The sequence below is a fragment of the Pyrus communis genome, chromosome 1, assembly GCF_041283825.1.
Source record: "Pyrus communis isolate YQ-2024b chromosome 1, ASM4128382v1, whole genome shotgun sequence".
Lineage (NCBI taxonomy): Eukaryota > Viridiplantae > Streptophyta > Magnoliopsida > Rosales > Rosaceae > Pyrus > Pyrus communis.
In genome coordinates, this window is record NC_142565.1 from 11,416,979 (window position 1) to 11,428,731 (window position 11,753).

At 39.0% G+C, this 11,753-nt stretch overlaps 2 protein-coding genes across 6 annotated transcripts; both read left to right on the top strand.

Moving 5' to 3' along the window:
* Positions 1-1,799: 1,799 nt before the first annotated feature.
* Positions 1,800-6,746, top strand: RLK4 (receptor-like protein kinase 4). Of its 5 annotated transcripts, none has more exons than XM_068459305.2 (4): positions 1,800-4,821; positions 5,116-5,291; positions 5,850-6,041; positions 6,203-6,746. In XM_068459305.2, the coding sequence occupies exon 1, from the start codon at positions 2,024-2,026 to the stop codon at positions 4,775-4,777; it is 2,754 nt and encodes a 917-aa protein (XP_068315406.2). In that variant the 5' UTR covers positions 1,800-2,023; the 3' UTR covers positions 4,778-4,821; positions 5,116-5,291; positions 5,850-6,041; positions 6,203-6,746. The 5 variants fall into 5 exon arrangements, with proteins under 5 accessions (XP_068315406.2, XP_088553489.1, XP_068315407.2 ...); XM_088697363.1 differs by having other exon boundaries at positions 5,850-6,038; XM_068459306.2 differs by having other exon boundaries at positions 1,836-4,821; positions 5,116-5,243.
* Positions 6,747-8,244: 1,498 nt separating this feature from the next.
* LOC137719478 (protein DETOXIFICATION 34-like) lies at positions 8,245-11,753 on the top strand. The gene is made up of 7 exons (XM_068458515.2): positions 8,245-8,781; positions 9,319-9,944; positions 10,086-10,142; positions 10,530-10,768; positions 10,866-10,984; positions 11,143-11,229; positions 11,354-11,753. Exons 1-7 carry the CDS (start codon positions 8,473-8,475, stop codon positions 11,456-11,458), a joined length of 1,542 nt encoding a protein of 513 aa, XP_068314616.2. The 5' UTR covers positions 8,245-8,472; the 3' UTR covers positions 11,459-11,753.

Here is an 11,753-nt window from a genome sequence, read left to right on the forward strand (position 1 = left end):
GCTGCTAGTTCTGCGAAGTTCGCAAATCGTTGACGCCCGATTCGGTCACAGTGATTATATTCGTAAGAGTATAAGCACGTCGAATCGACACCAGACTATATGGACACAAGTATTCAAAGGTGATGTATGTCTTGATGGTGAATGTGGTTCGGCTGTCAGAATGCCAAATCTGAAACTCACTTTTGAGTATCCAATCATAAAATCCCTCAGCGTCCAGTACGCCGAATGTCGTAACTCGTAACACCTTACTTCGCTGAGAAGGCTAATAAGATGACCTCTGCCAATAAGGATTCGAAAATCCTTCTCGACCAAGACTTGGATAGGTAACCAGTCAGCCTCGACGCAGTGCTGTTTATCCAAACTAAAGGTGATGTTCGGTCGACTGATTCTACGGCAACAGTGCTGTTTATCCAAACTGAAGGTGTTCGCCAGTTGCCTCCACAGTGCTGTTTATCCAAACTGAAGATGTGTCGGCGGGAAAAAGAAAATAAAAATCTCAAGATGTTTGAGAGGTTTTGCGCAAGGCAGTTGTGTGTTGAATTGAAGGTCCCGAATTGTTGCATGATGTCTTGTATTTATAGCACCAACTCCTTCTTGAGATTGAATTAAACTCATATCTGGACTGGGATTCCTTGTTTTGTTCCAACTTTGCTTCGAACAACCCTACTCCCACTAGGACTTTGAACTCACCCCTTTTTAGGACTTTATTCATTGTTAGTCGAGAATCCTAATTGCACTAGGACTTCCTCGACCCCTTTGCTTATCTGAACTACTCCTTCTTGTGATAGGACTCAACCATCCCTGCTGAATGGCCCGCAATCACCAGACAGCCCATAGTACTTTTGACACGGCTTTGGTCCGAGCACAAACCTACACTCGGCCCAACAATATTATTTTGGACCCAAACAATAATACATTTTCAAAATTTTCTGACTAATCAACTGAGGATTAAAAAGGCAATAATATCTGTCTTTTTTGTACACAATTTCTCTTTTACCTTATTTCTTGGACAAACATTATGTGCTTAAGAAAACTTGTAAATCACATCCCGTTAAAAAAAGAATGAATCTATATTAGCCATAATATAGGAGTAAGAATTTAAAGCATAATTATTATTATTATTTTTTTTTGTGTAACAAAATAAAGAAAATTACCTTTAATTTCCTTTACATAAATAAACACACTCAATGTAAAAGAGCAAGAACAATAAGGTATTTCAGTAATTTCACGTACACGTCTTGACTCTTTTTGAGAAAAACTATTTCATTCTACCATCATTTTTTTTAACAAAAAATATTATCTACACTAAGATATAGGGGGTAAGGTAAGGGAAAGAGGGTTGGCTTAACTTCACAATGAGCTAACAATAATGTGGTTCAAATTCGCTTTTGACGAGAATCAAACATAAGACTTCTTACTTACAAATGAAGAAGAACACTACTAGACCTTAATACTAAGTGGCTCCATTCTACGGTTACTAAATGACTGGAATTAGTTTAAATTATTATTTTTAGAGTTGTATGAGAAGATCAAAATTTTAACAGAAAATTAATGAAAATGTTTTGAAAACTTTGAGTTTTAACCAAAATGATAAAAAAATATTGTAAATAATTAGTACCAAAAATGATTTTTTTAAAATAAAAATGTTATTGACGTTAAAAGTAAACAATATCAAAAATCTCTGACTAAGACTCCCAAATTTTAAATCAAATTTACACACCAGCATTATCCTTATTTCCATTGTCGTTTCGTGAAGCCCTTCCATTTATCCTCGTAGCATTGAAGTGGAATCTCAGGTTTATTTAAAAAATATATATATTTATTTAAATATATTTTTTGTCAGACCTTTTTCCCTTGTGCCTTGGCAGCTTTTACAGATTTAATCTCTCCCCCTCCCTCTCTCTGACCAAAAAGAAGTCGGTGCTTTTTCAGTGAATTGAGGCTTCAGCCATCAACAGCACCATGGCCTTTTTTCCCGGATAATGTTTTCTCGGAAACCAAACACTTCCAATACTGAAACAAAATGAATGAAATTTCACCACGGCCGCCGTCGCCGCCACCCGCCATGGCTTCTTCCATGCTGCCCATTTCTCTTCTGCTTCTTCTACTCCAAGCCTTTCTTCTAAAACCCACAAACGCCATCCCCATTGACGAATTGTCACCCCGAATCGAATCCCAGTTCTACACCAGAGCCAAACTCCCCGACTTTCCTGACTCCCCCACGCGCAGCACAAACGGGTCTCCCGTACCCGCGACGGCGACGGCGACGGCGAAGCTCCCGAATTTACAGTACCCAATGGCGAGGAACAGCGAAGTTGTAATCTTTGGGAACGCGACGCTCTCGAGCCCCAACCGGACCTTTGCACTCGGCTTCTTCTCCACCAACGACGAAAGTCCCAAATGGTACTTGGGCATTTGGTATGCTCTGATTCCGGTCCCGACTTACGTCTGGGTCGCGAACCGGGACCGACCCGTCAATAATCTCACCTCCTCGAGCTTGGAAATCACCGGGTCGGGTCGGTTGGTGGTCAAAGAATCCGGTAACTCAATCGTGTGGTCGAGCACGAACGCGGGGATCGGCGTTAGCGTCAAGCTTTTGGAGAATGGCAATCTGGTTTTGCTTACCCAGGGAGGCACCGTCGCGTGGCAGAGCTTCGATTACCCGACTGACACGTGGCTTCCGGGGATGAATCTGACGAGCGAGCGAGGGCTTACGTGTTGGCGGAGCTACATAGACCCTGCGCCGGGTTTGTATTCTTTGCGGCTGAGACCGCCGGAGTACGGTGAGTTTGAGCTCGTTTTTAATGGTACTGCAACTTACTGGACAACTGGGAATTGGACCGGTAATGCCTTCGCAAATGTGCCTCAAATGACGGTGCCTTACATATATAAGTTCCATTTTATCGACCCATTCACGCCAACGGCGTCGTTCGGGTTCACTGAGTCGCCGCTGGATGGCCGGTTGGACCTGCCTCTGACCCGGTTCCAGATGGACCCATCGGGTCAGCTCAGGCAGTTCACTTGGGCAACCCAGACCTGGAACACGTTTTGGTTTCAGCCTGAGAAAAAGTGCAGAGTGTTTGGTATGTGTGGGCCTTTTGGGGTTTGCAATGGTGAAACACCTAGGCCATGTGAGTGTGACTCCGGTTTTCAGCCGGTGGATGAGTCTAGTTGGAACTTAGGGGACTACTCGGGGGGTTGCCGCCGGGTGTTTAATGAGGGAGTGGCTTGTGGTCAGAGGGATGATAGGTTTGACAAGGTTGGTGTTGTGAGATATGTTGGAAGTTATAGTAAGCCTTATAGAATTAACTTTGACGATTGTCAGCACACATGCTTGCTTTCATGTACTTGCATAGGTGTGGACTACGATAACATTACTGGCGTGTGTAGAGTGTATTATGGGTCTCTCTCGAATTTGCAAAATTTGAGCTCCGAAAGTGGATTTGCTTATGATTTCTATTTAAGGGTGCAAAAAAGTGCGACAAGATTGGAGAAGAAGGTGCTAAATCGTGTTGTTTTGAGTGCTAGCATTGCTGGGTCAATTGTAATTTTGGGCTTTGTAGCGGCGGTGGTGGTGGTGATTTTTATTAAGGTACGAGAGAAGAAGAAGAAGAAGAGAGAAAAAGAAAAGGTTCAGCTTATGTCAACCTTTAATTTGAAGGTATTTTCTTATAAAGAACTTGACACTGCAACACGGGGTTTTTCAGACAAACTTGGGCATGGTGGATTTGGAGCTGTTTTCCACGGGGAGTTATCAGATTCTACTATTGTTGCAGTGAAGCGCTTAGACAGGCCAGGTGGTGGACAGAAAGAATTCCAAGCGGAAGTTTGCACGATTGGGAACATTCAACATGTCAATCTTGTCAGACTTAGAGGCTTCTGCTCAGAAAATTCCCATAGACTTTTGGTTTATGATTACATGCCAAATGGTGCTCTTAGTGTGTACCTACGTCAAGATGGTCCAAATTTGAGTTGGGATGTTAGATTTCGGATAGCAGTTGGTATGGCAAGAGGCATTGCATATTTACATGAGGAGTGTAGAGAGTGCATAATCCATTGTGATATCAAACCTGAAAACATTTTGCTTGATAGTTCTTGCACTGCAAAGGTGTCAGATTTTGGGTTGGCAAAGCTAGTTGTACGGGACTTTAGTCGGGTATTAGCCACAATGAGGGGCACCAGGGGTTACATGGCGCCAGAGTGGATATCTGGTGTGGCAATCACCACGAAAGCTGATGTATACAGCTATGGAATGACACTAATAGAATTACTTGCAGGCCGCAGAAATGTGGAGGTGCGCCAATCTGTAGATGGAAGAGAGGGTGCAAGTGAAACAACTGACAGTTTGTTTTTTCCTCCGCGGGCGGCACAGAAAATAATTGAGGGCAATGTAAGGGAAGTTATTGACGATAGGCTCGGATGCACATATAATATTGAGGAGGCAAAGCGTGTTGCAATGGTGGCAGTGTGGTGCATACAGGATGCCGAGGCAATGCGGCCTACAATGGGGATGGTAGTGAAAATGTTGGAAGGGCTGGTGGAAGTGACTGTTCCTCCAGCACCCAAATTGTTGCAAGCACTGGTTTCGGGGGAGTCTTTTTGCGGGGTAAAGGCTGATTCTGGAATTGGGTTATCTAATGGCAGCGACTTCTCGGGTTACAATACAAGATTATCTAGTGGTTGTTCAGAATCGTCTATTGGTAATGGCTCTTCCCTAGTGACTGAGATTGTGGATGATAACCAAAGAAGTTCAGTGGGCTTTACTGACCAAGGCTAACAGCATTGCAAGCCAGTTGTGTTTTCTGCCCTTCCTCACAATGGGTATTTTTTTTTTCCCTAGTAACCCATTTAAGCATTTGATTGATTCATTCGCTTCATATATGGTTTGGGAAGGAGTATCTGGTGTAAATGTAATATTGATGGATTGTGGCCAAATATCAAATGTTTTTTGAAGTGTTGTTGGATTTATAAATATATGGTTTGAATAGTCCTTAGCTTTAGCGTTTATTTGGGCTTGGTTGAGTCACAAGTAAGGTTCCTTGAGTATTTTCTTTTTATGTTGATTATCATGTTATGAGTGATTTGTTTAAAATGTCAATTCTGTTTTAAATGCAGACTCATATAGCTAATGGTTAATTACGCAATACCTTACTGGTTTTGGTGCCTTGCCTTGTTCTAGCTGGAATGCTGCCATGGTTCTCTTCAATGTCTATAGCATACGTTGCCATTGATTTTCTTCAAAGGTAGGAGCCCCCAACTGCCAGATGGCAACACTGCTCATATGAATTCAGGTACATATAAGTTACCTAGGTTTAGATAAATTGATTTAACTGAAGTGTATATAGATAAATATTACTCCGTAGTCTCCATTGACATGCATACCTCGTTGCCTATATGCTCTGTCTGATGCTTTCTGTTCCGTATTATTGCATTTCTGATCAATATGCACGTCAAAAGTATTCCTCAAAAGTTTTGACTTGAAAGATAGCTCAGGAGAGTCAGGACTGCCAAGTATGCCACGATTAAGAATCCCAAAGACACTGCTCTCTCATTCACTACGACAAAATTGTTTATTGACTATTACTTAACACGCTTTGGTCATATGTCTCTGGTTAATCTGCTGTTTGCACACTCAACATTGTTCCTCAACTATTACTTAACATGAGTTTGTCAGATTGTGCCAGATTAATCAAGTAGAGCTGGTAAAGCAATATGTTTGACTATTGCATGGTTCTTGTTTTTAGTTTAGATGAATTTAGATTTTCAGTTGCCCATTCGTATTTTATCGTCACTTGATTTCAACTTGAATTATTATTGAAAGATTATTGATGTATTTTCTGCTATGGCAGTTCTAGTTGCCCTTCACAATGAACCAAACTGTTGGGTTAAATTGCCTCAAAGAGGCTGGCACAAGCAAGCTGCCGATACTTGCCTTTCTACTTCTAGGATAGTCTTTGCGAGCTTCTTCATCTTTCCCTCAGAAAAAGAAAATAAACATCCCAGGCTCCACCATCGGACTGACAAGGACAACATTAAAGGTGGTATGTTTTTTATCCCTCAATTTTTAAAATTGATATCTGTCACCATGTTTCATGCTTCTTTTGTTAATATGCTCTGCCCTTTAGGAATGCTGTTAGGGTATGGATCCAGGGTCGTATTTAAGACAATTTTTGAAAGATTCACTGGGGTTTTGTACTTGCAGGTTCAACTGCATTAGCCATCGCAGGGATTATAGCTGGGTACTCGAGACCAGTGAAAGTTACTGGATTTGGCATAGGTACAATATTTCCCTCTTCCTTTGCTCAAAAGCAAGTACAGCAGCAGCTACAAGTACGGTGGATACTGACAATCAAATACTCCCAACCGGAGCCTATGAGTTGACTGGACAAGATTTCACTTCTAAGAGTTCAATGGGAAAGGGGAGAATGTGCTGCCAAGAGAATAAGACTTGTCCTATTGCATCCAGGAAGCAGTTTCTTGAAACGAGTAGAAGGCACTTGACTTCCATCAGCCGAAGCGGAGTTTTCCGTTCATGAAATCTTCCTGTTTGTATTTCTTGGTGAATGGTTTGGGAGATGTTGTTTTGTGAATATGTTTCTGTATACATATTACATAGGCATATAGGCAGTGTCAGAATTTGTGGGCAGAGGAGGAGAACTATTATTGGATGCTTTGTGGGACATTATATCGACATGAAAGACAAGTATATTTGTAGGTCTCAAATTTCAGTGATTTCATTTTTGACATTCCCTCTGGCCAGGTAGGTAGGTGGGTATGGAGGGAGATATTCCCCCGTCATGTCGCTTTACCTTAAACCTTTTTGCAAATGATGATGCCTTTTCCTTTCCATAAAGGTCATGGAATTCTTTTCTAATACTTCATGATCATTTACCAATTGTAATTATTAAAACTATTTCTTTCCACATGCGTGTGCGACAATTAACTTTTATTTTGTTTTATTATTTTTTTATATTAAATTTTGAGAAAAATAGTGGATTTACTAATCGGAAAGAGATCATTTTCGGATTTCTTCCACTAAAGTTATCAAATCAAGTAATCCAGATCCTTGAAATCTGATTTAACAGTTAAAAACAAGGGTTCCTTTTAAAAGTTATAATAACTTTAACCGTTTAATCAAATTTCAAAGACTCGGATCATTTGATTGGGTGGTTTTGGTGGAAGAGATCCGGAGATGATCTCTTTATTTATTAATTTATACATATATATATATATATAATTAATTAACTTTCAATATATTGTCAATATATGATTGATATGTTTTTTTTGTTTTTTTTTTTTAAAGGACCAGCGGGCAGTCCATCATTCTGGAGGCCGGGAAGATTTAAAGAGGCATTTCAGCCTCCTTGCCACCATCGTGTTATCTCTATTTAATTAATTGATTTAGTTAACATTTGATTTTGATTAGTTTAATCGAGATTTGATGTAATATGTAGTTAATAAGAAGAATAATAATAATGAGTGCTGTTATCGCCTTCCATTGTGCTCATCCCACCCATTTTTGCCAATTTCTTAATTACTAATCTGTCCTCTAATAACCATATAGGAAACTTAAAAAATATATATAAAAAAACAGAAAAACAAGAGAAAGATCTTGCTAACTAGATTGCTATGGCAACTCTGGAATTGTCATAACTGTCATGAAATGAAAAAACAAACAAAAAAATCTTCCCAAACATGTTAAAAGGTTTTGCATAGATGGCACTAACCTTTGGTATGTTTCTGTAAACACGAAATTTCCAAAATTTCAATGCCTACAGATACATCTCATAATATTTTTCATAATTTAAACCAAGCAGTTTTTAGGTCATTATTGAAAGATCATTCCCACAAACGGTCTCTCAATTCAGAATCTATTGGATCATAAATTATTTGTATCAGGGAGCATAGATGAGTTTTACAAACAACAACATTTAGTAGGAATAGAACCCACATCATAATGCATAGACATTTTTGTTTTTCACCACTATGGTAAAATGTCATATGCACTATCTTTGTCCTTGATTTAATATTTTGTATATTGGTACAAAGTTTATATGGTAAGTGACTTGAGTTGTTGTACCCAAACGGTTCAAGGCAATTACAACTAAAATTCTGCAAAGAAATAATAACTGAAAACTGCACTACAAACTAAGACTCGGTCATCTTTTTTCTGCGAGGCTGATATCTTTGTATGGTGTGCCTAAATTATAGCTATATTAGCAGCATTCTTAAGATTACTTCACCAGAACAAAAAAATCAAAATTAAATAAAACAAAAAGAAACACAAGGAGATCAGAATCTCCTGAGTTTTCTTTAATCCCAAGCTTCCGAAGGTGAAGCGAAAAAAAAAAAAAAAGATTCAAAGGGTTGATTTAAAAGTTTGCGAAAATAGGTACCCCGGAAGAAAATTTACCAGTTAAGGTGGAGGCCTCTGCTGGATCATCTTCAGCAGTGCTACAAAGTCCAACATTGATGATTGATGAAGTGGATGACGCAGGCTCATCCCTTGAACCTGCAGACCTCCACCATGCTCCTCCCGCGTTCATTGGGTCCAGTGATGGAGATTATCCGGTAATTCACACCTTCCAGGATGCCAAGAGCATATGTTTTGTAGAGACCACAAAGCTTTGGTCAATTGCAGGGCCAATTGCCTTTAACATATTGTGCAACTACGGTGTCAACTCCTTCACAAACATCTTTGTTGGGCATATAGGAAATGTGGAGCTCTCTGCCGTTGCAATTTCTCTCTCTGTCATTTCCAATTTTTCGTTCGGCTTCCTGGTTAGCTTCTTCTCCTTGCATTGCAATTTCCCAAAGGATTTTCATACTCAATTTTTCTATTTTGTTGTGCATTCGTATCCATTCACGATGATTAAGTAGTGTTATGCATACAAACAGTCTTACAATACTTGCACCGCAAGATTTAGCGATCTGAATGCGTGTCAAGTACGTACATGATTCGCAACAAAATAATCTAAAGGATTTTCATGGTTTAAGAAGGTAGATATTTAGAGTTTTAGGGTTTTCATGAGAAGTATTTATTTGATAACTACAAGTGAATCAGATATACTAGTTTTTTCAGACCTGAGCATAGTCTGGTTGGGTAGGCATTGTGTCACCCGCTATACCTAAGTTCAAATTCTCCTCCCCGTCAGTTAGATTACATCAGAACATCGCTAAATATATATATATATATATATATATGCGTGTGTGTGTATGTACACACACACACACACACACACACACACACACACACACACACACACACACTATAATTCAATGGTTAAAACTAATCAATCAATGTGGTTGAACTTGCAGCTTGGTATGGCAAGTGCACTTGAAACACTATGCGGGCAGGCATTTGGTGCTGGGCAAGTAGACATGCTAGGGGTGTACATGCAGCGCTCGTGGATAATCCTTTTCGCTGCCTGCATTGCTATACTACCACTTTACATCTACTCCGCGCCAGTCCTAAAACTCCTAGGCCAAGAGGATGACATTGCAGACCTAGCCGGGAAATTCTCCATCCAAACCATCCCTCAAATGTTTTCCCTTGCCATCAACTTCCCAACTCAGAAGTTCTTGCAGGCACAGAGCAAGGTTGGAGTTCTTGCATGGATTGGTTTCATCTCTCTGATAGCACACATAGGAATCCTCTTTCTCTTCATAAAAGTTTTCGGGTGGGGAACCGGCGGTGCAGCTGCAGCGTACGATATCTCAGCCTGGGGGATGGCATTGGCTCAGGTGGTCTATATAGTCGGTTGGTGTACTGACGACTGGAAGGGGTTGTCATGGCTGGCCTTCAAGGAATTGTGGTCTTTTGCAAAACTCTCTATTGCTTCAGCTGTCATGCTTTGCTTGGAGATTTGGTATTTCATGACCATAATTGTTCGCACTGGACACCTTGACAATCCTGTTATTGCAGTTGGCTCCCTTTCAATCTGGTAACAAAATCCTTTGTTCTTTTACCGTAAAAATTGACTACAATGTTCCTCCCTCCACAATAATATGTACATTAATTAGGTTACGGTATTAATTGATACGAAATCATTTTATTCTGATCTGTGGTTGATTTTCTGTTTCAGCATGAATGTGAATGGATGGGAAGGTATGTTGTTTATAGGGATCAATGCAGCAATAAGGTAAGGAACTTTCACTTTTTACTGCTAATTCTTATTTTCGTATTAAAAACCGTAAGTACTCCATTAGCTGACCAAGTGACGTGATAGTTATAATTATGTTTGGTTAAACTATAAATAACACATCAACCATTTTGTGAGGATCCTAGGGATCCTCATATCCTTCCCGTTCATCGTATATCGTGTGCTCAGTTTTCATAAGATACTATTTGTGTTTAATTTTAAATTAAAAAAATTAAATGATTTTTGACCACACGATACACGATGAATGATTAAGATGTGAGGACTAGGGTCCCCAAAAAGTGGATCTGGATGGGATCCAATTCCATTGGATTACTCTTTCTTATTAGCTCCTTGGAGTACACCTTCTCCAATTTTACTTCCTTGCAGCGTTCGAGTCTCCAATGAGCTTGGATCAGCACATCCTAGAGCTGCAAAATACTCAGTCATTATCACCATCCTTGAGTCTCTCCTCATTGGGATGATTTTTGCACTGGTTATCTTGGCAGCCAAGGATCATTTTGCCATCATCTTTACTGAAAGCAAAGAGATGCAACAAGCCGTCTCTCGTTTAGCCTTTCTACTCAGTGTTACAATGCTCCTTAATAGTGTTCAGCCAGTTATATCTGGTAAACTTAATTTTCTCTTATCAGACAATTTAATATAAGACTACGATATTATCAAATCATCGAAACCCTCGAGGTTATAACAATACAAATTTCACAGGTGTTGCTGTTGGAGGAGGTTGGCAAGCTTTGGTGGCTTACATAAATTTGTTTTGTTATTATATTGTTGGGCTACCTCTAGGGTTTCTTTTGGGTTACCGTACAAGTTTGAGAGTGGAGGTAACCAAAGTTGTCGCTAACAAAAGTTTAAGAAACTTAATAGTTCAAACCTTTCAACTAATGATTAGCATAATGTAACAATAAAAAACTATGATTAATTGACATGCTGAAACACATTTTTCTTTTCTTGATGAAAATAACGAGCGTTCTTTTTGTAGGGAATTTGGATTGGTATGATATTTGGGACATTATTGCAGACACTGATCCTCTTGTACATCGTTTACAATACCAATTGGAACAAAGAGGTAAAGTATTAATGTTTTTTCCTACCATCAAATTTAATTAAACATCTCGCAAATTAATATGGTTATGAATTTATAATCCATACTTTGTGGTAAAATAAAACACTTAATTGAAATGAAATTACAGGTAGAACAAGCCTCAGAAAGAATGCGGCAATGGACTGGAGAAGAACTAGGTGATCCGAAAAAATGGAATGGACAAGAAAATGGATTACAAACTCAAACTATATAGAATCATTTTTTTTTTTTAATGTAAATGTTTTCTACACAATTTGTACACTAAGGAGATGCCGTTGAAAAAAAAAATGTGTAAAAGAAAAAAGAATGGAATGTCTTTGTAAATGAGAAAAAGAAAAAAAAAAAAAAAAAGGAATGTACACTGTACAAATCTGTCATTTGTTAAAAAAAAATTCAAATTCAAATGAAATAATTATTAAATGACGCTTTAAAATATCATCTTCTAAAAAAAGTGATAGAAATTATAAAATTTCTCATTTGTCTAACCTATTAGACATAATGACAATTAA